The 26,042-nt window shown below is 42.6% G+C and overlaps 1 protein-coding gene across 1 annotated transcript in view; it reads left to right on the forward strand.

Annotated features, from left to right (window-relative positions):
- B3GAT2 (beta-1,3-glucuronyltransferase 2) overlaps positions 1-26,042 on the forward strand; it is a 95,243-nt gene that overhangs the window by 12,317 nt on the left and 56,884 nt on the right. Inside the window, exon 2 of the mRNA XM_081529371.1 lies at positions 22,360-22,504. Within this exon, the coding sequence (XP_081385497.1) occupies positions 22,360-22,504 (145 nt within the window). The remainder of the gene's footprint in view (positions 1-22,359; positions 22,505-26,042) is intronic.

Genomic DNA, 26,042 nt, shown 5'->3' on the forward strand with positions numbered 1-26,042 from the left:
TAAACTCAGCATTGCAAGACTAAAATGCCAGTGTCGTTTTTAAAGGTCGGGAGGCAGTTTGGGAATATTTTTGTAACTTTGCAAAGTTCTTCCATTGCATCTGTTCTCACTGGTGAAAGTGCTCCAGGCGCCCTTGGGACATCTCTCTGCAGGGAGCTGCAGCCTTGCTTTTCTGAGATGCTCAGGCACCCCGCCCTGCGGTCCTCGGAGCTGGGGCTGGGCCTCATCCCCTGACCCTTGGCTTCGTGCCCGTGACCCCTGCTGTACATACTGAAAAGACGGGGTGTGTGATTTTTTTTAACCTGTTCCTGCCTCACCTTTTCCCCTCTGTGTAGGGGTTTTAAAAAAAGATTTTAAAACAAAAACATAACGAGAACCTACTGTGTAGCACAAGGAGCTCTACTGAGTGCTCTGCAATGACCTCTATGGGAACAGAGTCTGAAAAAGAGTGGACACGTGTAGAACTGATCCCCTTTGTTGTACAGCAGTAACTAGCACAACATGTAAATCAACTACACTCCAACAAAAATTAATTTTAAAAACCCACAAAAAATTAAGATAAAGTCAGATTGACAACGTTTGTGGTTTCTGCAGGTGATGATTTGGGGTTTATGGCAGCCCAGAGTTTCCTCTGAAAACCATAGGCATTAAAACATAGGGTTTATAGGGTTAAAACATAGGCATTCACTTGGTTGCTTTTATAATTCCAGTGAGATTTAAAAATAAATGCCTCTTCTCTGCTGCTTGTTAGGTCTTTCTTCCCTCTTTGTGAAGGGCTGTGGGGGGGAAACAAAAATTAAGTATTCTTATTGTAATTTGTATTCTGGTAAAATATATATGCCATGAAATTTACCATTTTAACCATTTTAAAGTGTGCAGTTCAGGGGCATTTAAGTGTATTCACTCTGCTGTGCAACCACCTCCCCTCTCCATCCCCAGAACTTTGTCTTCATCCAAGCTGAACCTCTGTACCCTCTAAACAGGGGCTTCCCACGTTCCCTCCTCCAGTCCCTCATAACCTACAATCTACTTTCTGTCTCCATGAGTTACACTATTTCAGGTACCTAGTATAAGGTAGAATCATGTACTATTTGTTCTTTTCTATCTCACTTCCTTCACTTAATATCTCCAAAGTTGATCTACATTGTATCAAAATTCCATTCTTCTTTCAGATTGAAAACTCTTCCATTATATGTATAGACAGTACTTTGTTTATCCACTCAACCACCAGTGGATACTGGGTTGTTTCCACCTTTTGGCTGTTGTGAATGCCGCTTTGAATGTTGCTATGCAAATATATGCTTGAGTGTCTGCTTTCAGTTCTTTGATGCATACATATACAGAAGTGGAATTACTGGATCACATGGTATTTCTGTGTTTAAATTCTGAGAAGCTGCCATACTGTTTTTCTAGCTATTGTTGCTTATTTTTTATAACAGCCATCTAAGGGTTGTAAGGTGGTATCTCTTTGTGGTTTTGGTTTGCATTTCCCTAGTAATTAGTGATGCTGCCCATCTTTTCTTATGCTTATACTATTTGTACACCTTTTTTTGAAGAACTGTCTGTTCATGTCTTTTGCCCATTTTTCAATTAATTTGTTTTGTTTTGTTTTTGTTGAGTTTTAGAAGTTCTTTATATATTCTGGATAGTAGTCTATATCAGATATGTGATTTGCAAATATCTTCTCCCGTTTTGAAGGGTACTTTTTAAAATTTCATTGATAGTGTCCTATGATGCCCTAAAGTTTGATGGAGTTCAGTTTATCTATTTTTTCTTTTGCTGCCTGTGCTTTTGGTGTCATGTCCAAGAAATTGTTGCCAAATTCAATGTCCTAAAGCTTTTCTCCTATGTTTTCTCCTAACAGTTGCATAATTTTAGCTGTTTTGTTTGGGTAATTAATGTTGATTTTGTTGTTGTTGTTCATTTGCCGAGTCATGTCCCAGCTCTTTGAGACTCCATGGACTGCAGCATGCCTGGCCAATCTGTCCCTCACCACCTCCTAAAGTTTGCCCGAGTTCATGTCCATTGCATTGTTGATGCCATCCAGCCATCTCATCCTCTGATGCCCTCTTCTCCTCCCCCCTCAGTCTTTCCCAGCATCAAGGACTTTTCAGTGAGTCAGCTGTTTGCATCAGATGACCAAAATACTGGAGTTTCAACTTCAGCATCAGTCCTTCCAATGAGTATTCAGGATTGATTTCCCTCAAGATTGACTCGTTTGATCTCCTTGCTGTCCAAGGGACTCTCAGGAGTCTTCTCGAGCACCACAATTCAAAGGCATCAATTCTTCAGCACTCAGCTTTCTTTATAGTCCAGCTCTCACAACCATACGTGACCACTGGGAAGACCATAGCCTTGACTATATGGACCTTTGTTAGCAGAGTAATGTCTCTGCTTTTCAACATGCTGTCTAGGCTTGTCATAGCTTTCCTGCCAAGAAACAAACATCTTTAATTTTTGTACACCGTATTACATATTATCTTTTATATGTGGATATCTAGCTTTCCCCAGCACCATTGCTGAAAGGCCTGACCTTTCCTCATTGATGGTCTTGACACCCTTGTTTAAGGTCATTTGACCATATATATGTGACCATGTATTTCTAGGTTTTTTGTTCTACTCAACTAGTTGGTATGTTTGTCTTTTGCCAGTTCTATTCTGTTTTGGTTATTGTTGATTTCTAGTAAGTTTTAAAATCAGGAAGTTTGGTCCGTCAACTTTCTTTTTCAAGGTTTTTTTGGACTGCTTGGGTTCCTTAAGATTCCATATGACTTGTAGGATGGATTTTTCTATTTCTGCAAAAACCATTGGAGTTTTGATAGGGATGGCATTGAATTTGCATATTACTTTGGGTAGTATTGTTATCTTGACAATGTTGTCTTTGAACCCATGAACACAGGATATCATTCCATTTTTTTATACCTTCTCTAATTTCTTTCAGCAATGTTTTATGGTTTTCAGTGTATAAATATTTTGCTTCCTTGGTTAGGTTTATTCTTAATAATTTTGTTCTTTTTGATGTTACCTGTTAGGGGTTTTAATAAGTTAGTTTGGGTTTCTGTCCCATCTCTGAAAGTATTATCACATGCTACTAGTAGAACTAAAACAATCCGGGACTGAGAGAAGCTCCAGGTCCACAGAGCAGCATAAGGAGATCTTAAAAGCATGGTATAGCATAGAGAGAATGATGGGAAAAACCACTACAATATTGTAAAGTAATTAGCCCCCAACTAAAATAAATAAATTTATTTAAAAAAAATCTATTCCATAATGCCATTTATGCATGTTTAAAACAGCGCACAAAGCATTACACATTTCATGAGGATATATACAAATAAAATAATTCAAGATCTTCTGAATCGTGTTCCACGGAAGAGTGGTTTCTGGTGAGGCCTGACTGGTATGTGCATGCTCAGCCTCTAAGTGGTGTCCGATTCTGTGACCCCATGGACTGTATGTAGCCTGCCAGGCTCCTCTGTCCATGGGATTCTCCAGGCAAGAACACTGGACTGGGCTGCCAGTCTAGTATTGGACCGGTTGCTTCTGTGGATCTGTCTAGATATGATTTTAAATGCTTGTTCATGTTCACATCCAAGGCTGACCTCAAACATCATCAGAGATGAAACTTGTCCTGAAACACAGAGGGAACGGCACCTCTTATTCCAGGCCTGGATTTGCGAAATTTACTTGGTACAGTTTTTCTTAGAAACAAAATGTCTTTTGTTTCTTAAACTTGTAAGAAAAGATTTTCTTTGTTGATGGGTCCCAGTGTCTAGACTAAGGTTGGAGACTATGTCCCTGAGCAACGTGGTGACAGCTGACACCCATACTGTATTTACCTATGTGCCGGAGTCATAGCCCTATGAGATGCCTCTAAAACGGTATCATATCCATTTACATAGGTAGACACAAGCGCAGACAGCCTTACTTATGGCCTGAGGCCACACAGCTAACTCAAGCTGAAACTGAGATTTGAATGATGAGAGACGTTTTCACGGATCCACTTTTTCACTTTGCTTTTTCTCTTTTGCCTGTCTCTAATTCAGTTTTTTGTTGCTGTTGTTTCATTTTGCCCTTTTATTTCCTTCCTTCCTTTGGTTTTGATTTTATTTTTCTTCTTTTAAAAAATGTATTGAAATGAAAACTTGGATCTTTAATTTTTCTATCTTCTTTTCTAATGTCTGCATAAAATTTTACACTTCACGCTAAGCACTGCATCCCATAAATTTTGATGCTGTGCTTTCATATTGTTCATTTCAAATATTTTCTAGTTTCCATTGATTTATTTTTTCATATCTTTTCTATAATTTTACAAATAATTCAAAGCATGTTACTTAATTTCTGAATATTTAGCTTTGTTATCATCTTTGGTTCTGATTTCTACTTCAATTCTTTGTGGTCTGAAACCGTAGTCTAGTTCACTCAGTTGAAATTTTTTGAGATTTGCTTTGTATTTGAGCAAACAGCTATTTCCAGTGCTTGTCCCTTATGTGCCTTAAAAGAATGTTTACTCTGATGTTGCTGGGCATAGAGCTTTATGCACATCAATTTGTCAAGTGCTGTTTAAATTCTCTGTATCCTCACTAATAGTTAATGTGCTTGTTAACATTTCTGATTTTCATAGTGAATTTTTCTCCTTTCAAATTTATTTTTCCCTTCATCTATTTTGAAGCTATGTTATTTGGTGCTCACAACTTCAGATTTATTTTTTTCTTGATGAATTGGCCCTTTCATCATTATGAAATGTCCCTCATTATCGCTGGTAGTCTCTTTGTCTTGAAAGCTATTTTATCTGATACTAGTATAGCCACAGTAGCTATCATGTTAGCATGGTATTCCTTTTTCCATCCTTTAATTTCATCCTCTCTCTCTTCTTATGTTTAAAGTGTATCAGTCGTAAATAGCTCTTTCTTTATCCATTTTGCTTTTCCGATACTCTTCTCTCAAGTTAAAGACTTAACTTAAAAGCTTTGGCTCAACAAAGGAAACTATAAGCAAGGTGAAAAGATAGCCTTCAGAATGGGAGAAAATAATAGCAAATGAAGCAACTGACAAATAATTAATCTCAAAAATACACAAGCAACTCCTGCAGCTCAATTCCAGAAAAATAAATGACCCAATCAAAAAATGGGCCAAAGAACTAAACAGACATTTCTCCAAAGACATACAGATGGCTAACAAACACATGAAAAGATGCTCAGCATCACTCATTATTACAGAAATGCAAATCAAAACCACAATGAGGTACCACTTCACACCAGTCAGAATGGCTGCTATCCAAAAGACTACAAGCAATAAATGCTGGAGAGGGTGTGGAGAAAAGGGAACCCTCTTACACTGTTGGTGGGAATGCAAACTAGTACAGCCACTATGGAGAACAGTGCAGAGATTCCTCAAAAAACTGGAAATAGAACTGCCATATGACCCAGCAATCCCACTGCTGGGCATACACACCGAGGAAACCAGAATTGAAAGAGATGCATGTACCCCAATGTTCATCACAGCACTGTTTATAATAGCCAGGACATGGAAGCAGCCTAAATGTCCATCAGCAGACGAATGGATAAGGAAGCTGTGGTACATATACACAATGGAATGTTACTCAGCCATTAAAAAGAACATGTGTGAATCAGTTCTAATGAGGTGGATGAAACTGGAGCCCATTATACAGAGTGAAGTAAGCCAGAAAGAAAAACACCAATACAGTATACTAATGCATATATATGGAATTTAGAAAGATGGTAACGATAACCCTATATGCTAGACAGAAAAAGAGGCACAGATGCATAGAACAGTCTTATGGACTCTGTGGGAGAAGGTGAGGGTGGGACGATCTGAGAGAATAGCATTGAAACATGTATATTATCATATGTGAAACAGAACGCCATTCCAGGTTCAATGCATGAGACAAGTGCTCAGGGCTGGTGCAATGGGATGACCCAGAGGGATGGGATGGGGAGGGAGGTAGGAGGGGGGTTCAGGATGGGGAACACATGTAAACCCATGGCTGACTCATGTCAATGTATGGCAAAAACCACTACAATATTGTAAAGTAATTAGCCCCCAATGAAAATAAATTTTAAAAAAAATGATACCACGGAAACTGAAAAAAAAAAAGACTTAACAGTCTGTAGCAAAGCCCTATTTAAATAACCCCTGCTGTGAATCTTGTGTGAGTAAAGAGCCTCTGTATTTTGTTGTGTTTTAGACTTTCTGAATTAGGTTACCTTTCAAGACTCAAGACTCACCTATATTTTTACTTTCCACCAAAGTAAAGATTGGTCATGATAACTTTGTAAAATAACCTCTTAGTAAGGCTACAAAGAGTCTACTTCCTATTCTAGGGAATGTCTTATCATAATCTTCCTTTTTAATATTTTCTGGGGGTCCAGAGGCTAAGACTCCATGTTCCCAGTTCAAGGGGCTCAAGTTCAGGTTCAATCCCTGGTCAGGGAACTAGATCCTGCATGCTGCAACTAAGAGTGTGCATGCTTCAGCTGGAAATCCCACACGGCCACATAAATAAAATAAATATTTTCTGGGAGTCCTTAATTGCTTCTGTAACTTTAGAGACTTCCCTCCCTGTTTCTCTTTTATTTATTTGTCACATATTCTGAATGTGCTTTCCACCAAGAGAATCAGCAGTTTTTTTCTTTCCCTTAGATTCCAGGTACAGAGGTAGAGCTGATCTTGCCTCTCAGGTTTGACCCGCTATCAGCATCGTACTCTGTGTCCCTCCATTCTGTTGGGTGTTTCCTTTTATCCTGATCTGCAGGCATCTATTCTAATATACACGCTGTGGATGGTTTCATTTGTATGTGTCTTTATGAAATATATAGTGTTTTGTGTGCAGTATTTGAAATGTATAAAAATGGTATTATGGAATATATTTTTTCTATTTTTCTGTGTTATAACACAGGAAAAGATGTATCTTTAATTGCTATATGCATCTCTAAATCCACTGCTTCTAACTGTGAAGCTTTTAAAAAAATTGAAATTCTCATAAATACTCTATTTATTTGGGAAATTAGAATTTGTCATGAAGTACTTTGCTGTATTGATCATCGTAGCACTCTAGTGCTTTATTAATTGGTGAAAAAAATTATAATTCCAAACCTGCTGCTAAGAGACCATTTTGTCAAAGACTTTGCCAAAACGGTGGTAAAATTTCCACTTTCTGGTGAATTATGTCTGAGTGAATGTGAATCTTGCACAGTGATGACCAGTACCTCCAACTCCTGGGACTAACTCCCTAGGGAGGATGTCCCCACCACTGTGGCCCTCCTCTGCTCAGGGTCATGCATAGTGGATTGCACCAGTTGTTTGTAAGGGCCAGAGAAGGAACTGACTTACACAGCCAGAGTGTAAGTCCATATCAGAAAGTCCAGATGGAGGGCAGGGTTCAGGCTGACTTAGAGATTCAGTGGTGTCATCAAGCACCCAGGGTCCCATCTCTCTGCATGCTCAGAATGTCAGCTTTGTGTTCCAGCTGTTTTCCTACCAGTTATGAAATGGCTGCTGCAGTTCCAGCCATCACATCCAGACATGGCTATGTGCCGAATTCCTTAGGAGTGGGAAAACCTTGCCCACAAGCAGCCCAGTGCCCAGTGCTCTTCCTCTGATGACTGGAACTGCCAACATTCAGAGTAATCACTGATAAGTTAGGATTCATTCTTGCTCTTGGAAGAGGATCGCTGTCTCCTCAGTCATGTTTGGGGAAGGGGTGGAGAAGACCAGTCACTGCTGAGCTAAACTGAAGCTCAGCCAGTAAGGAAGAGGAGAGAGTAGGCATTGAGCAGGCAGCCAGCAGTGTCTGCCGCAGACAGTCTCTGCTGTCTTTCACATCATTTCTGACCCTTGGTAAAGGTTATGATTTTCTTCATTTGGTTCCTGCTCCTTGCTCAGTGAGTTTATGCCTAGCATCAGTTACTTGATCTTGCTACAGCAATGTTATTTTCCATGGTATTTTCTGGTATATAGGGAAGCTATTAGTTATCAGTCACCTCTGTTCAATTTTCTGGTATCTGTGTATCTCTGTAAGTTTCCATGTTCCTTTTCTGGAAAAACATTAGATGTTAATTAAGTCCTGGGAAAGAAATCCAGAAGACATTAAATGGACAGGATTGAAGAGTAAGAAGGCAGACAGTATTTTATTATATTCCATTTCTGTGAAAAGAGAGTTTACATCTCGTTGTCTAGGGGAAAAGGAGGATTGTGTGTCTTTCTTAGAACTCACTTTAAGACATTGCTGTGTGTGACAGGGGAGCTCTTTAATGTCCCAGAATATTAAACCTTGATGCTGAAACTGCTGCTGCTGCTGCTAAGTCGCTTCAGTCGTGTCTGACTCTGTGCGACCCCATGGACAGCAGCCCACCAGGCTCCTCTGTCCACAGGACTCTCCAGGCAAGAATACCAGAGTGGGTTGCCATTAACAACATCTTTTAAGAATATCTAAGTGTTTGGGGGACCTCTTTTCCCCACTATTCTCTCTGAGAAGAAGAGAAGATGGGTAATTGGTTTTTATATAGAAAAATTAAGAAACAAATGAAAGAATTTTAATTTCCTCACATACTCATAGTGCTGAGGAAACCAGAATAGAGGTCTTTAGGGTCAGTGCTCGTTCGGGAAACAGGTTGAGCACAGCCAAGGGCACAGCCGTAGGGAGCTCTTTGTCTCCCATGCAGTGGTTGATGGAAGGCATTTAAAAATCCAGTATATGGCCCCCAGGATCCCCACCTTACACACACACACACACACATTCACACTCACCCATGTGCATGCACGCACACACACAGCACCATAAGATCTATTCCGAGACCGTATTCATTTCTTTAATGCTTTCAGTTCAGCAGTATTAGTTTATAACTTTTTCCTGAGAGTGGGTTAGCTTCTTTGTATCAAAGTCTGTCTGTTACATGCAAAGGCTGGTGAGCTACTGAGAGTACCATCGGGTGTGTGTTGGAGCCCCAGGTGCCCGAACTGAGTGAGCTGTGCAGTTGGACAAACACTTCCTTTATGGACTGGACATACAGTGCAGAGGTGAGTGAGGTGCTGTCTGCCTTAAAGACCTCAGGACTCGTGAAATGTGGCGGGGAAGGTGAGCAAAAAGAGATTTTAAAGGGGGAAACCACTTAGTACATTGTAATATGTTAGCATGCTGATTTGTGCAAACCTAACTATATATTTGATTTTTTTCAGTTACTATTGCCCTTAAAAAACTTTTATGAAAATTTTTAAAGTGCATTTACAGAACTGTAAATGCACTCCATTTACAGTTATTACAAAATAGCTGTATTCTCCATGCTGTACAATACGTTCTTGTAGCCAGTCTTAGACCCAGCAGTTTGAACCTCCCACTTCCTCACCTCTATACTCCCCTCCACATCCCTCGCCCCACTGGGAACCACTAGACTGTTCTCTGCATCTGTGAGTCTGCTTCTTTTCTGTTAGTTTGTTGTATTTCTTAGATTCTACATTTAAGTGATATCATATGGTATTTGTCTTCCTCAGTCTGACTTATTTCACTTAATACAGTATCCTCCAAGTCCATCCATGTTGCTGCAAATGGCAAGTTTTCACTCTTTTTTCTGGTTGAGTGATAGTCCATTGTGTTTACGAACCACATGTTTATCCAATCACCTGTTGATGGGCACTCAGTTTGCTTCCACATCTTATACATTTGATTTTATATAAACTTTTCCTTTTTGATATCCAAATAAGGATTAGCAGGGTTGTTGGCAATTAATGAATTATATTTATATTTTCAATAAGCATCCAATTTTACTAAAGTATATAGGTCTATACAAGGAGTAGTGGGATAGATGAGGTTTAATTTGAGTTCTTAGAAGGAACATGTCTTGACCTTGATGGCAGGAGAGAGGACGGCTCAGGTGGGGCGGAGGGGGCACCTCCAGAGGAGAGCCCTGTTCTCTTGTCCGCTGTTGTCACAGTAGCATCCTACCCTGAGGCTGGATTTCTTTTCTGCACCAGTGCCTCCTTTCCTAAAAGCCCGGCATCCGTGTGTGCTAAGTAGCTTCAGTCAAGTCTGACTCTTTGTGACCCTGTGGACTGCAGCCCACCAGGCTCCTCTATCCATGAGATTCTCCAGGCAAAAATACTGGAGTGGACTGCCATTTCCTTCCTCAAGGGATCTTCCCGACCCAGGGATCGAACGCTTACATAAGAGATGTAAGGGTAGCCTCTTACGTCTACCAGCATTGGCAGGCAGGTTCTTTACCACTAGCGCCTCCTGTGAAGGCTTCTAGAAGCCCGGAGGAAAACAGAAATTTAAATAGTCCTAGATTTGGCTGTGATAAGCACACGGACAAAAACATTTCCTGTGACTGGTTGGTCTCCCTGACAGTCATCTGTCTCCTCCTAAGTACATCCAGGCTAAACCTTTTTAGCAAGGATACCACAGATACAATATTTCCTTCTCTCCTGTGTCCAGTGACGTGGCACCAATGGTCAGGTCATCTTATGGATGCTGATGCCAAACTGGACCACCTGGTCAAGGGAGTGACCGCCAAGTCTCTCCACGGTAGAGGCACATTTTTCTTTTATAATTTGTAAGTGCCCCATAGATTGACACTCTGAAGTGGTGCGAATATCTTCTTTCTGGAAAACTTTTACCCAAGAGTTTGAGCACCCAGTGATGACTCTTGCTTGAATTAGTTATTGCCCCACTTTGGGGGCAGCCAGTGGAGCTTTTCTCTTTGTGTCCTTCTGCATGTGTTCACTGGTGTCCTTAAAGGACAGCTTCTCTCTAACCACCCCCCAGCCTACAACCATCCCACCCCCGCCCAGTGCGTTTTAATCTGTCAGTGTCATTCATTCTGATGCTCCGATTGTTTACAGCTTGGCCAGCAACCTGTCTTTATCATCGGTCATTGAGCAGTTCCTTTGCTTCTTTGATGCAAAGCATTCTAAACTCACACTTTGTCCCTGTGCTGGATGTGAAATCAGCCACTTCTCCAAGGAGCTCTGGTCCTCTTTAGTGTAGAATGGTACTTACAAACCAAGATCTTCGTGTTAGGTGTGTTTATTGCCACTGGGGTGTTAATAGTTCTCGGACTTTTAATCACGAGTTCATATTGAAACCTCCAAATGGATTTTGTTTTTAAAACCCCAGCTTCACTGAGGTGTAATTTAGCGACAATAAAATGCATTCATGTTAAGTGTAGAGTTTGGTACACTTTAACCACCCTCCACAGGCTTGTGCACGTCACCTGACATACCTGTTTGCAGGCAGCTGTGTGTGGTGGCTCTAATCTGCTTTCTGTCTCTACAGATGAGTCCGGCTATTCTAAATCTTCACAGAAGAGGAAGAATACAGTATGCAGCCTTTGTCTGCTTTCTTTCGCTCACCATTGTATTTTCATGATTCATTCATGTTGTTATGAATATCAGTAGCTCATTGCCTTTCATTGCTGAGTAGTAATCTATTGTATGGATACATCACGATCTGTTTTTCTGTGTAAAAGCTGTACTGGGGCCGTTGCCAGCTTATGGCTGTTATGAGTAAAACCGTTGTAGATATTAATGTACAAGTTTTGTGTGGACAGGTGCTTTCATTTCCCTTGGGCAAATACATAGAAATAGAATGAGTGGATCAAGATATTTGTTAACTTGGTAAGAAACTGCCCAGTTGTTTCTCAAACCATTTTTACACTCCTGTAGGGAATGTTTCCTCACATTTGCACTTGGTGTTGGCCGTCTTTTAATTTTTGCCATGCTAGTGAAGTGCAATACGGAGAAGGCAATGGCACCCCACTCCAGTACTCTTGCCTGGAAAATCCCATGGACGAGGAGCCTGGTGGGCTACAGTCCATGGGGTCGCGAAGAGTCGGACACGACTGAGCGACTTCACTTTCACTTTTCACTTTCATGCATTGGAGAAGGAAATGGCAACCCACTCCAGTGTTCTTGCCTGGAGAATCCCAGGGATGGCAGAGCCTGGTGGGCTGCCGTCTATGGGGTTGCACAGAGTCAGACACGACTGAAGCGACTTAGCAGCAGCAGCAGCAGTGAAGTGCAATAGTATGTTACTGCAGCTGTTATTTCTGTAGTGACTGAGGGTGTATGCTAACTGATCATTCATGTTTCTTGGGTGAAATGTCTGTTCAAATCTTTGGCCAGTTTTTAAATTGTCTGTAGTGGCTATGCTTTAGGCTTTTTTATTGAGCTGTGAGAATTCTGTGTATTCGCAATACAAGTCTTCTGTCACATGTATGTATTGGGATATTTTCTCCCAGTTGGTGACTTACTTTAAAATTTGGTAAACAGTATCTTTTGGAGGGTTAAAAAATTTAATTTTGGTTAAGTCCAATTTGTGAATTGTTTAGAGTCTATTTTTAAGACCTTACTGAGGAATCTTTGCCCATATATATAATAGTTTGCATCTGGTAATCCCAAATTCCCAATCCATCCTTACCCCACCCTTCCACGAAGAGTTTCTTTTTTAAAAAATTAGTATTATTGAAGTATAGTTGATTTGCAATGCTGCATTAATTTCTGCTGTACAGCAAAGGGATTCAGTTATGCATATATATATGTATATATACATATATATATTATTTTCCATTATGGCTTATCACAGGATATGGAATACAGTTCCCTGTGCTATGCAGTAGGACCTTGTTGTATAAACAGTAATTTGCATCTGCTAATCCCAAACCCCCTATCCATCCTTACCCCGCCCCTCCACAAAGAGTTTCTTTTCTATTTCCTTCTACAAGTTCTCTAGCTTAAGCTTTCGTACTTCTGTTCATGATTTTATTGAGTTAATCCTTATGAATATTCTGAGATACAGGGGTGGAGATGATTCCCTCCCTTCCCTCACCCATGAAGGTCCTTTTGTTCCAGCACAGTGTGTTAAAGACTATCCTTTTCCCCACTGAGCTGTCTTGGCATCTTAGGGGGAAAAAATCAGCCAGGCATATGTGGGAAGATCTATTTCTGAATTCTGTCATCTCTTCCATTTACCTCCGTGTCTGTCTTTACACTGACACCACAGTGTCTTCATATGTGATAAGCAGAGCTCAGCCAGCTCCTCCCAGGACTCACAGTCAAGTACCCTCAAGCAAGTGACTTAATTAAGTGTAGCTGGCTGTGTGTGAGCAGTATTCCTTCTTTTTTTTTTTGTATTAAAACTAAAGGACTAAAACTTCAGCCTGATTTATTTTCATTTACTAGAGTTTTTAATTACGTCCCTTACCCATATATTTCTCATAGCTATTATTGTTTCTAATGGGGTCTTTCACATACATAAGAAAGCCTTCCTAAGTGATCAGTGCAAAGAAATAGAGGAAAACAATAGAACGGGAAAGACTAGAGATCTCTTGAAGAAAATTAGATACCAAGGGAACATTTCATGCAAAGATGGGCACAATAAAGGACAGAAATGGACCTAACAGAAGCAGAAGATATTAAGAAGAGGTGGCAAGAATACACAGAACTATACACAAAAGATCTTCACAACCCAAATGATCAAAATGGTATGATCACTCACCTAGAGCCAGACATCCTAGAATGTGAAGTCAAGTGGGCCTTATGAAGCATCATGATGAACAAAGCTAGTGAGGGTGATGGAATTGCATTTGAACTATTTCAAATCCTAAAAGATGATACTGTGAAAGTGCTGCACTCAATATGCCAGCAAATTTGGAAAACTCAGCAGTGGCCACAGGACTGGAAAAGGTCAGTTTTCATTCCAATCCCAAAGAAAGGCAATGCCAAAGAATGATCAAACTACCACGCTCATCTCACATGCTAGCAAAGTAATGCTCAAAATTCTCCAAGCCAGACTTCAACAGTACACGAACCGTGAACTTCCAGATGTCCAAGCTGGATTTAGAAAAGGCAGAGGAACCTGCCTGCAATTTGAGAAATCAAATTGCTAACATCCATTTGATCATAGAAAAAGCAAGAGAGTTCCAGAGAAACATCTACTTCTGCTTTATTGACTACACTAAAGCCTTTGACTATGTGGATCACAACAAACTCTGGAAAATCCTGAAAGAGATGGGAATACCAGACCACCTTATCTGCCACCTGAGAAATCTGTATGCAGGTCAGAAAGCAACAGTTACAACTGGACATGAAACAACACACTGGTTCCAAATAGGAAAAGAAGTATGTAAAGGCTGAATATTGTCACCCTGCTTATTTAAATTACATGCAGAGTACATCATGAGAAACCCTGGGCTGGATGAAGCACAAGCTGGAATCAAGATTGCCAGGAGACATATCAATAACCCGAGATACGCAGATGACACCACCCTTATGGCAGAAAGTGAAGAAAAACTAAAGAACCTCTTGCTGAAAGTGAAAGAGGTGAGTGAAAATGCTGGCTTGAAACTCAACATTCAAAAAATGAAATCATGGCATCTGGTCCCATCACTTCATGGGAAGTAGATGGGGAAACAATGGAAACAGTGAGAGACTTTATTTTCCTGTTCTCCAAAATCACTGCAGATGGTGACTGCAGCCATGAAATTAAAAGACGCTTGCTCCTTGGAAGAAAAACTGTAAGAAATCTAGACAGCGTGTTAAAAAGCAGAGACAATACTTTGCCAACAAAGGTCCATCTAGTCAAAGCTGTGGTTTTTCTGTTAGTCATGTATGGATGTGAGAGTTGGACCATAAAGAAAGCTGAGCACTGAAGAACTGATGGTTTAGAGCTGTGGTGTTGGAGAAGACTCTTGAGAGTCCCTTGGACTGCAAGGCGATCAAACCAGTCCATCCTAAAGGAGATCAGTCCTGAATATTCATTACAAGGACTGATGCTGCACCTGAAACTCCAATACTTTGGCCACCTGATGCGAAGACCTGACTCAGTTGAAAAGACCCTGATGCTGGGAAGGATTGGGGGCAGGAGGAGAAGGGGAGGAGAGAGGATGAGATGGTTGGATGGCATCACCGACTCAATGGACACGAGTTTGGGTAAACTCTGGGAGGTGGTGGTGGACAGGGAGGCCTGGTGTGCTGCAGTCCATGGGGTGGCAAAGAGCCGGACATGCCTGAGGGACTGAACTAACTGACGGACACGTGTTTAGCATATTAAATATGCAGGAACGGTCCTCATCCTTGTCTGTGCAGCAGTGTTACCTCCCTGTGTACAGTAAATCCCCTACAGACAAACCTTCCGATTGTGAATTCCGGTGATGTGAACCCGCATTCGCGTGTCCAATCACACAAGTAAGTTCCTGTGTCTGGTGCACATCGTCACGTGTGTGCATCCTCTGCACGTGGATGTGCTTGTAGAGTAGTCGAAAAAGTGCTAGTGGCAGTACTTATATTACTAGACGTGCTCTAGCACTTCTACGGTACAGGAAAGCACACACAAGCACAACCGCCTGCAGAGGATGCACACACGTGACGATGTGCAGCAGACACAGGAACTTACTTGTGTGACTGGACGTGAAAATGCAGGTTCACATCATTGAAATTGTACAGTGTCCTTATTTCAAGCTCAGGATGTCATCTAGGAAAAGGAAAAAATGAGCTACTACCCAGATGTAACTGGATCAATTTTTCAAGAGGGTAGATAGAATTGGATCGAATAAGAACCTGTGCCATCAGTGTCAGGCGTGAGTGAAATCGCAGCTCGCCCTCCATCTCCTGTCACCGACGATCCCTCAGCTCCACGGTCTCCCACGTCCTCTCCCTGCCCAGTCGGTCACTCTTCCTACCTGTCCGCGTGATGCCAGCCCCTGTATGCCCCGTACTTTTCAAGGCACTGTACTGTAAAGGTGTTTTATTTTTTGTATCTGTTTCTTATGTATTATTTGTATAAAATATTATGTGTCTCTTACAGTACAGTATTGTATACGTGATTGTCAGTTGAATGCCTGGGCTAACTTTGTTGGACTTAGGAACAAATGGGACTTACGAACATGCTCTCAGAATGGAGCTCATTCTTATGTAGGGACTTAACTGTACTTGGAATGTGTGGTTCATCTGGTCTGTTTTCTAGGTGCCCACTTTGCAGGGAGGACTGTCCCCCGTGAGAGCACAGACTGGTAAAGAATCACATGTAGATTCAGCTTTGGGGGCTGTGGTGGGGGATGGAGGGGGGCTGGGGGGAGCAGGGAGGGCTGGCTCAGTGCTGCTGGAATCCTGCTGCTGTTGCCATAAAGGAATCCAGCCCATCGCACCAGATCCTCAGGGAGACCAGACAGCTTGGGGCTTTACTACATCTCCATTTAAAATGCAGAACCTCTGTACAGGCCAGGCCAGACTCTCCTCTCAGGCCACGTATGGCAAAATGCTCCGCTTTGATCTCTGGTCTACATAGTAAGAGGGCAGAGAAAGTGAGTGAGAACTTGACCCTAGGCTAGAGAATAAATCTGCATCACACCCTACCCATCAGGGCTGGACAGAGAAGGGGGTAGTCACTTCAGGTGCTCTGGAAAGAAAATTTTAAAACAGCTTCATATTTAATACAGTTTTAGAATCACACAAGGACTGAGAAGATGCTGGAGAGTTCCCACATGTCACACACCCAGTGTCTCCTGTTGCTCACATTATACATCAGTATGTTACGTGTGTTACATGTGTTGTAATGAATGAATCAGATTCACTAGAGTCTGTTCTTTATTCAGATATCCTTAGTATTTACCAGGTATCCTTTTTCTGTCCCAGGATCCTTTCCCGGGCACCACATTACATTCAGTCATGTCTCTGTAGGTTCCTCTTTGGCTGTGATAATTTCTCTGATTTTCCTTGGTTTTGATGACCTTGACAGTTTGGAGCAGTGTTAAGTGAAAGTGTTAGTCACTCAGTCCTGTCTGACTCTTTGCGACCACACGGACTGTAGCCCGCCAGGCTTCTCTGTCCATGCAGTTCTCCAGGCAGGAATACTGGAGTGGGTAGCAATTTATTTCTCCAGGAGTTCTTCCTGACCCAAGGATTGAACCTGGGTCTCCTGCACTGCAGGCAGATTCTTTGCCACCTCAGCCACCAGGGAAGCCGTGTTTTTAATGACTTTGACACTTTGGAGGACTCCTGGTCAGGTATATTGTACCATGCCACTCCGCTGAAGTTCCTCTGAGGTTTTCCTCATGATTAGAATACGGTTATGGATTTGGGGGAAGAAAAGTGCTGTTTTCATAATATCAGGTTAAGGGTACGTACTATCTACACTTTTTTACAGCTCATTATTTTGCATTGTTTCTTCTCTAGCCACTGGGAGCTCTTTCAGCTGGCTGTGTTCTTCAGACAGACCCTCACTGATGTGGGTTTGTGTGGGATCTTTGGCTTTTAAACCACTCCTTACTTTCTGGCACTGCAGGGTGATTTAGGCTCATCTTGTGTATTTCCCATCTCTGTGCTAGAATTGGCCCTTTCTCCAAGGAGCTCTGGTTTCTTTTATTAGAAAGATCCACAGAGGTTGGAAAAGCCCGCAGAGGGACAGTGCCGTATATCAAGTATATCAAGGGCAGTATATCAAGGGCACATACTGTCAACATGACTTAAAACTGTGGATGGCATCCTTGAGGTTTCTCCACTGTGAAGCTTCTTTCACACTGATCTCTCTCAAAGGAAGTTATTCTGCAGCCCACACCAAAGGAGTTGGGGGTCAGCTCCACCTCCTTGGCTGAGAGGAGGGCCACTACATACAGAATTTGGAATTCTTCTGCATGGGATGTTAGTATTCTCCATTTGCTGATTTATTCAAACATTTGTTCATATACTTTGATTGTATTTGTGTTTAGTGTTTATTTTGTAGTTTGTAATCCAATTTTGTTGATCAAATTGTTCCATCTTTGGCCATTTGGGAGAGTCCTGTGGGTCTTTATATATGCCTCCATCAATGTGTACTTTTTGTTTGTTTTTGTCTCTTTGAATGCTTCTTTGCTTTCTGGCTCTGAAGATACCCAGGATCATCTTGTATATTTCTACCCCAACCCTGGAGTCAGCTCTTTCTCCAAGTAGCTCTGGTTCCCTTTATTACAGCACAGTGTTAGGGACCATGATATGGAGCCAGGAGGGCGCGATGCTGTGGGGAGGTCACTGCTCCCAGGCCCCTCAGCTGACAGAGCAAGGAACTGTGTGTGTGCTAACCAGTGTACACACGTGTCTATCTATTGCTGTTGTTTAGTCTCTAAGCTGGGTCTGACTCCTTTGCAATTCCATGGACAGTAGCCCACCAGGCTCCTCCATCCATAAGATTTCCCAGCCAAGAATACTGGAGTGGCTTGCCATTTCCTTCTCCAGATCTTCCAGATCCATGGATCCTGCTTGGCAGGTGGATTCTTTACCACTGAGCCACCTGGGAAGCCCTATCTATAACCATGTCTATAGTAAGCTATAACCATTTATAACCTTCTCTATATGAAGCTAAACATGAGTGCATACTGATGTCTCCAGCTCTCATCCATAGCCACCTGGGTCATGCTGGTCTTCTCTTTTCCTGGCTGTAAGTTTTCACTCCAGCAGTGAGAAACCTGGCTCCCAGCAGCCACTGTCCGAAATGAATCTATTTTATTAAGGAATGCAGGGGAATGTTCCTGTCTGTGGCCTGAAGCACTTGAGTTGCTTTCTTCCTGGAAAGTCTTGGGTCTTCGTGTCCACAGCGGCCAGTGCTTCTCATGCTGTGGGCTTAGCTCAGGTCGATATCCTGGAGGAAGCCTCAGCAGGTCCCAGACTAGATCAGAGTCTCTGAAACGTACCTCATAGCACCATCTGCTACCCTTAGAGCCCTTATCAGCATCAGGTTTAAGTAGCTTGTTTTGCAGTTGACTGTGTTACTGATTTTTCTTTCCCGGAACATTGGCTTCATAGTCACGGACCTTGTCCACCTGGCTCAGGGGCTGGCACTGGATGCATATTAGGTATGTGACTGCTATTTAGTGGAAAGATGCAGGAGGTGTGAAGAGATGTGAGGTGTGGTCTTCTAGACCTTCTACCCAGTGACACAAGAGAAGGGTTGAGTATATAACATTAGAGGCGTTTCTGCTTCTAGAATTCTTAGCTCCTTTAAGTAATTAGCTTCTGCCCCTCAGAAGTTCGTGCTCTGTAAATGGTTGTGTATGGAAATCAAAATTATCTGGAAAAAAAGAGAAAAGATCCCGGGCAATATCCAGTTATGTGAAGGACACTGTGTGGAGTGAATAGCGCTGAGCCAAGGAACTGTTAGTTGAAGGAAACGGATGTGAATCAGATGCAACAGAGAAAACAGACTTGATGCTAATTTTCAGACTTGTTCCAAAGAAAATTTATGGATGTGTTGGATCATATAAATGAAGCTTCTCTGTTGGAAAATACCAGGTGTTTCTGCACAATATTGGAAAGGACCCTGGGTTCCCGGTGCACACTCTCTGCGTCTTCATTATATTTGCACTTCTCTTTCCTGTCTGTCCTTAGTTCTAAACATGGATTCCGCCACATTTAGGGTGATTTTTTTTATTGTGGATTTGGGGTGGCTTTTTTGCCACTGAAATTACTAGTTTAAAAAGAAGGGTATGGGATGTAAAATTCTTTATTGTAATTCTACTCCTTGAGGTTGCCTATAGCATTTCATGTTTCAAAAAATCAAGGATTTTGCTCATTTCCCTTTGGGAAAAATAAATATGACTTTCACTTACCAATAGGTCTTAAAGGAAGCTAAAGACACAGTTTAACTTTCTGTTTCACTCTAAGGGCATTCTGATGATAATGGATGGACGGATGGACATGTGATCTGAAGTGTTCCAGTCCTGCAGCTGGCTGCTACCTGTTTCCCAGACAGGGATCAAAGCCCTGAGGCTTAAAGGTGCAGGAACAAAGTTGGCTTAAGGAAACGGGCTGGTTGCTGGTGAGAGTCGCAGGGCGGTTCCTCGCCTCCCTGGAAAAAATGCAGATAAACCTGCACCACCTGCCCTGGAGAGCTTAAAGCCATTTAGCCTGTAGGAGTGTGGATATGCACCTAACACGTTTTGTGGTCCTTCAGCCATTGGGTCTGCTTGTGATCTGGGCTGGTTGTTTGTGATTCCTGTCCATTTAACTGGGAGTCACAGCGAGAGGAGTAAGTGATAGAGTATGGCTCTGGTGTTGAATAAAGAGGAAGAAAAGGCCTTTGGGGGCCAGACCTGGTCATACGTTGTGAATCTTATTAATATGCAAAGTGCTTCCTCACTCTCTTAACATCCAGCGCTTTACTCCTCGATTTCAAACTGGAGCTCACACCAGGCACCTGGAATTGTGCCGTGACATAGCTGCTGCTTTGTGCTAAGAAAGTAAGAAAGCTTTTAAATATCGGGAATTATTTTGGTTATAGGAAAATGCTTTTACTTTTAATAAGAACAGTCATCATTACGTCCCCCTCCCCTCAGAAAAGAATGTAGCTGCCAAGGACTCCTTAAGGAGCAGCGATGGAATGAAAAGGACACAAGGCAAAGATGGGTCCCTGGGGTGACGTGCAGATGCTCTGTAAATGGCTCTGCTATTTTCCTGTAAAATGCCTGGCACACTCTGTAATGCAACGGTCCTGTACTGCCAGGCTGTGTGATGAAGGATTCCACACTGAATCTCAGAGGCACACATACATGGCAAAAGTATCTGGATCTTTCTGAAGTTGTAGACTACAGGCATCCCTAGATACCCATGGAAGATTGGCTCCAGGACCCACTGTGGGTACCAAAATCTGAGGATGCTCAAGTGCCAACCTGGACCCTCCGTATCCACAGGTTCAGCATCTGTGGGTCCAACCAACTATGGATATGATGTGCTGCCTGTATTTAAATAACTGACATTTTAAAATTTAGCATACTTGGAAATATAATCCTGCCACATCACCTGTGTTCAATAGTCATTGCTTCTCCTTTAGCACCCGATCCTCTGAAAAAATAAAACATGAACAGATGTCTGGTCTGAGCTACTCTCAGGAATTTGGAGCATGCAAACAAACCTACATGTTCTAGCATGAAACTGGCACAGAAGTGTGAAGAGTTACTTCTTTGGTTCATCTCGTTACCCAGAACCCTAAGCCTTTCTGGAATCTGTGGGCAAAATCCTTCACGTCTTTCATGGCCCCCGTTGAAAGTGAAAAGCCGGGCATTGAGCCCGTCTGCCCGTGTTTGCTAGTCCCTGTAGGAGTGTTCCCAGCTATACGTGTTCTGCTCTTTAAGGAAATTTCCCTTTCCCTGTTTCCTGTCTCCTTCCATTCTTTTTCTGTCTGTCTGCCTCTTTGCCCATGAGGTACCTCTTCCCAGCACAGCTCATCCTGATTTCTTGCTGCCCATGTCGCGTGGTGCTTACATACTTATCAAGAATGTTTCGGCCTTTGCTGTATGCAGCCACAGCCTATGCGTTGTCAGGAGGACACCCACCCAAGTCTGAGATGGGGTCTGCTTACCAGCTTTCCACATATAAACATTTAGTGCTCCAGGAAAAAGCAGTTTAGGAGCTGAAAAATCACAGGCATTTGAAGGAAATATCAAAAAAAGGACACAGCACTATTTTCGTGCCTTGTTAGACACAACGCCATTTTGTCACTGTAAGAAAAACATGTATTAGATTTAATTTGGCTTTTTAGTATGCTTGGCATGTTTGAGATATCAAATGAAAAAATGGAAATGTTTCCATTTTCTGCAGTGTGCAAGGAGACAGGGGTCTGAAGGTGGAGTGAACTGAGAAGAGAACTATATTTTTGTGAACTTTGCGTCTTTCCCCTTAAAGAAATCTAGGAGATAACTCCTGGTTGAGGGCTGCCTTTGACCAGCGCTCCACCAAGCACAAGAGCGTGTACCTGCAGAGGACCAGAGACTCCAGCCGCTGGTCTGGGCATTCCTCTCTAATTTGGCCCAACTGCCTTTGAAAGGCAGACGAACTTAGGGTACATTTTCTTTCTGTCACTCTGGAGGGTGTCTGGTGTCTGTTCTGGATCTGGAGCCCTTTATGCATGTTCCCAGACAAGATCTCTCTGAAAAAGCAGAGCCAGTCAAGCCCTGTGACTTCTCTGAGTGGAACTCCTGCTGTTTCTGGACCGCGAGGTTCCCTGGGGGTCAGCCAGCCTCCTCACCTCTGGAGGTACCAAGCATTGTTGAAGATTCAGCTTTGAGACACGTAGACAATATTTGATGGCCACGACTTAGCTTCCAAGGAGGTGAGCGATGTTCAGACACCGACCCACTTTACTTCTCAGCCCTGAGCCCCTGACTGAGTCCACGGTGGCACAGGGCAGTGGTACCAGACAGTGTACCCCGGCAGTGAACTGGGCAGCCGTCTACCAGCAGGAGGGCTCGGTTCAGAACCTGCGCCTTTTGAAAAATCTCCACTCCCCCTTCCCCCCGTTTCTTCTGCGGCTCACATTCCTTTCCTCCTTTCAGGGTCTCTTCCCTAAGGAACCTTCAACCACTTCTCTTTCCGCTTTTGTAGATGCGAACGACACGCAAGGTCTCAGTCTGGCCGGTGGGCCTGGTCGGTGGGCGGCGCTATGAACGTCCGCTGGTGGAGAACGGCAAAGTCGTGGGCTGGTACACCGGCTGGAGGGCAGACAGGCCTTTCGCCATCGACATGGCAGGTGAGGCGCGTGGATGGCGGGGTTTGTTCCTGCAGGGCTGTTCCCGCCGCCTCTGCTGTGTGTAACTACACCGGAGGAAGCATGCTTTGAAAGACTGCTTCGGTTCAACTCTAGGCTGTATTACGTTCAGCCGATGAACTATATAACTAAACCCTCAAAGCAGGCTTCTGGGGTAATTCAAGGAGAAATTGATTTTTGGAGTGATTAGAAAACGCTCATTCCATTGTGTCACCTGTCCATACAGCCATCCCTTTGTCCGGGGGGTGGGCTGGCGGGAGGGGAGCTGGTGGGAACCAGACCTGACCCAGGCTTCAGGGGCTCTGCAGGCCATACCTCTCTGTGCTTTAAGTCCAAATGGTTATAATATATCACATGTGTGAAAGTGAAAGTGAAGTCGCTCAGTTGAATAAAACCTACAGTAGACCGCAAATTCTAAAATGCTGCTTCATTACAAAGTGACTCATTTTTAGGGGTTATATAAAATGATGCCTGTGATTACTCTAGAAGGATGCAGTTTGAAACATGAGGCTTGGAGGCAAAAAAAAAAAAAAAAAATCACTGACATCTATAACCTAGAAGATGAAGGCAGAGTTGCTTCAAGATCGGTCTCATCCATCTTCAGGTCTGAAACAGATCTCTGTCTGTCAGCCTGGGCTTGGTCAATCTTTTGTGTGGAAATATCCCAGCTGTACTCAGAGTCACTATGTTCGGAATCCTGATGGGATGGAGGCTGTGTTCGGACTGGCTTCATCATTTTAATTCTGACAGTACTATAAATTTGAGGGAGTGAGACCATGAAGAGGACTAGGGATGAAAGCTGCTGGGGAAAGCCTTGTGGATGGCTGGTCCATTTCCCTGCACCATGGGAGAAGGCAAGTTAGGACTTTCTAACTCAACATTTCCTGAGTGCCCACATTTGGAGACCATGAGTCATGGTCGGTGACCCTTCCCTGATCCTCCTCTTCCAGACCCTTTCCCTACATCCTGACCTCTCCATCACTCTTCCAATCCAAGCCTTACTTCTTATCCCCCAGTTCTTATAGCCCCAGAGCTGGGCTGGCATCTCAACCAAAGCATCTTCCTGAAGGCAGACAGAGAGGCAGATCAGCTGTATTTGGAAAGTCTCAAGGATTCTCAAAAGAGTTGTCTCCCCAATCCAGATCCAGTCTGAGTTTGTGGCTCTGAAAGTATGACTGACTGTAACTTACAACGTGTCTTTTGAGAATCAAGGATTTTTTTGTTTTTGTTTTTGTTTTTGGTGTTCAGAAATGTCCCTTTGAGCAGAAGACTTGAGTACTATTAGGAAAAATCTTGTGCTGCTCTGGGACTTGGTCTCCTCATGTAGAATGAGGGAATGAGTGATCAGTGAGGTCTCTAATGAATTCCTCCTTTCCCTGGCTTCCCACCTTGGAAGTCCAAAGAAAAGTCCAGGTCCTTGGATTTTAAGTGAGAGTGTGACTGCTAACACAGCCAGGTGGCAGATAGCTGGTCCTAATTGTCCCCAGAGCCTTGCCTGAACTTCCCAGGAGCATCTCTGCCCATCACCCTGCAAGGTAACTTCAAGGTGAGAATAACATGGATACATCTTCCTGGATTTTGCTGAAAGAACTTCATGTAGATGATCAAGTATCCAGTAAACAGTAAGCCCGTTGAGTGTTTTGCATTGCTTTCTACAGAATTTGGATCCAAATAGATACATCCAAAATTCAAGAAAGGCACATGGGTTTTGTGATTTAGGCTGGCTAGGGATAAGATATTTGATGCTCTTTTACTGCCAAAATCTCTGGGAAACTTTTCTCAATGACATGACTTATATTTGGATTTTTCTAAGTGCCTTATTATATTTCAAAGCATAAGAGCTATCATAAAAATGAATGATTTGCTTATTTTTTATTAATTATCCTTATTTTAAAATAGGAATAAAATTTCTGTCTCAGAAAACAACTTTTGAAATGCTAAATTATTTTATTCACACATGAATTTGCTTTGCAAATTAGTTTTCAGTAAATTACTGATATTTTTGGAAATCTTTACATGACAGCGATTTGGTTGACAAGGTAAAGATCTGATTTTTGAGGCAGTTTGTTCTCATTCTAAAACTTGAAATTCCACAGGTTTGTTTAGATTCCATATAATCCATTTATTCTTAGTGGGACAAGGGGAAGATCTTTTGGATGTTCTTGTACAAATGATACTTCCCACCTCATTTTCAAGGGACAGATACACACAGTCACAATCTCTAGAGAGAAGGAAGCAGAAAGCCCATTCCCTGCTGTACCCAGGAGAGCCTGAGAAGCACTGCTCTAACAATGGTTGTGATAGTTGCATTGTGGGCCTGCATTGGAGCCTGGGCCTCTCTTGGATTGCCATAAACTGATTAACAGTGTAACTGACAGCTGCATGGGGACCTGGCTCCTTGGGCCAGCACCAGCCTGAAGGCCTGTGTGGCATGTGGAGCCAGCCATGTGAGATTGTTACCCTGCCCTCCTGCAGGCCCACAGCCCCCCGAGAGGAGCATCCTTGGAGCCAGCCAGGCCATGGTCCAGGCTCCCACCGTCACACTCACAGTAGCCAGCCCAGCCACAGCAGAAGAAGGCACGCAGCCCACAGAGGCGGCACCCCTAGAGCATATAGCTCTGGAGACCAGGGAAGAGTTGGCTGCGGGTCTTCATAGGAAGGCTCCTACAGGAGGCCACTTCTCCAAGATTGAGAAATGTAACCAGCCCACCTAACACATAGAAACAAACAAAACTGGGCAAAATAAGCAGATGGAAGAATACGTTCTGAATGAAAGAACAGGACAACCTCAGAAAGAGAACTAAACACAGTGGAGATAATGAATTTACCTGATAAAGAGTTCAAGGTGGTGATTATAAACAAGCTCAGCAAACTCAGAAGAATGAATGAACTTGATGAGAATTTCAGCAAAGAGCTAGAAAATACAAAGAAGAATGGAGCAGAATTTAGGAATACAATAAATGAAATAAAAAATACACTAGAAGGAATTGACAGTAAATTAGATAATATAGAGGAACACGTCAGTGATCTGGAAGACAGAGAAGTGGAAATCAAGCTGAACAGGAAAAAAAATAATTAAAAATGATGGTAGTTTAAGAGACCTCTGGGATAACATCAAGTGTACTAACATTCACATTAGAGGGGTCCCAGAAGGAGAAGAGAGAGAGAAAGAGGTAGATAACTTATTTGGAGAAAAAAGTAGCTGAAAACTTTCTCAACCTGGAAAGGAAATCGACGTCCAGGCCCAAGAAGCACAGAGTGTCCCAAAAAAGATGAACTCAATGAGGTCCACACCAAGACATTATAATTAAAGTGGCAGTTATTAAAGAGAGACTCTTAAAAGCACCAAAAGAAAAGCAACTAGTCACATACAAGGGAACGTCCATGTGACAATCAGCTGTCTTTTTGGAAGGAACTTTGCCAGCCAGAAGAGAGTGGCATGATATATTCAAAGTGATGAAAGGAGAAAAAACAGAAATACTCTACCTAAGAATACTCTACCTAGCAAGGTTAGCATTCA

The sequence above is a fragment of the Giraffa tippelskirchi genome, chromosome 9, assembly GCF_054371585.1.
Source record: "Giraffa tippelskirchi isolate mGirTip1 chromosome 9, T2T-mGirTip1v1.2.pri, whole genome shotgun sequence".
Lineage (NCBI taxonomy): Eukaryota > Metazoa > Chordata > Mammalia > Artiodactyla > Giraffidae > Giraffa > Giraffa tippelskirchi.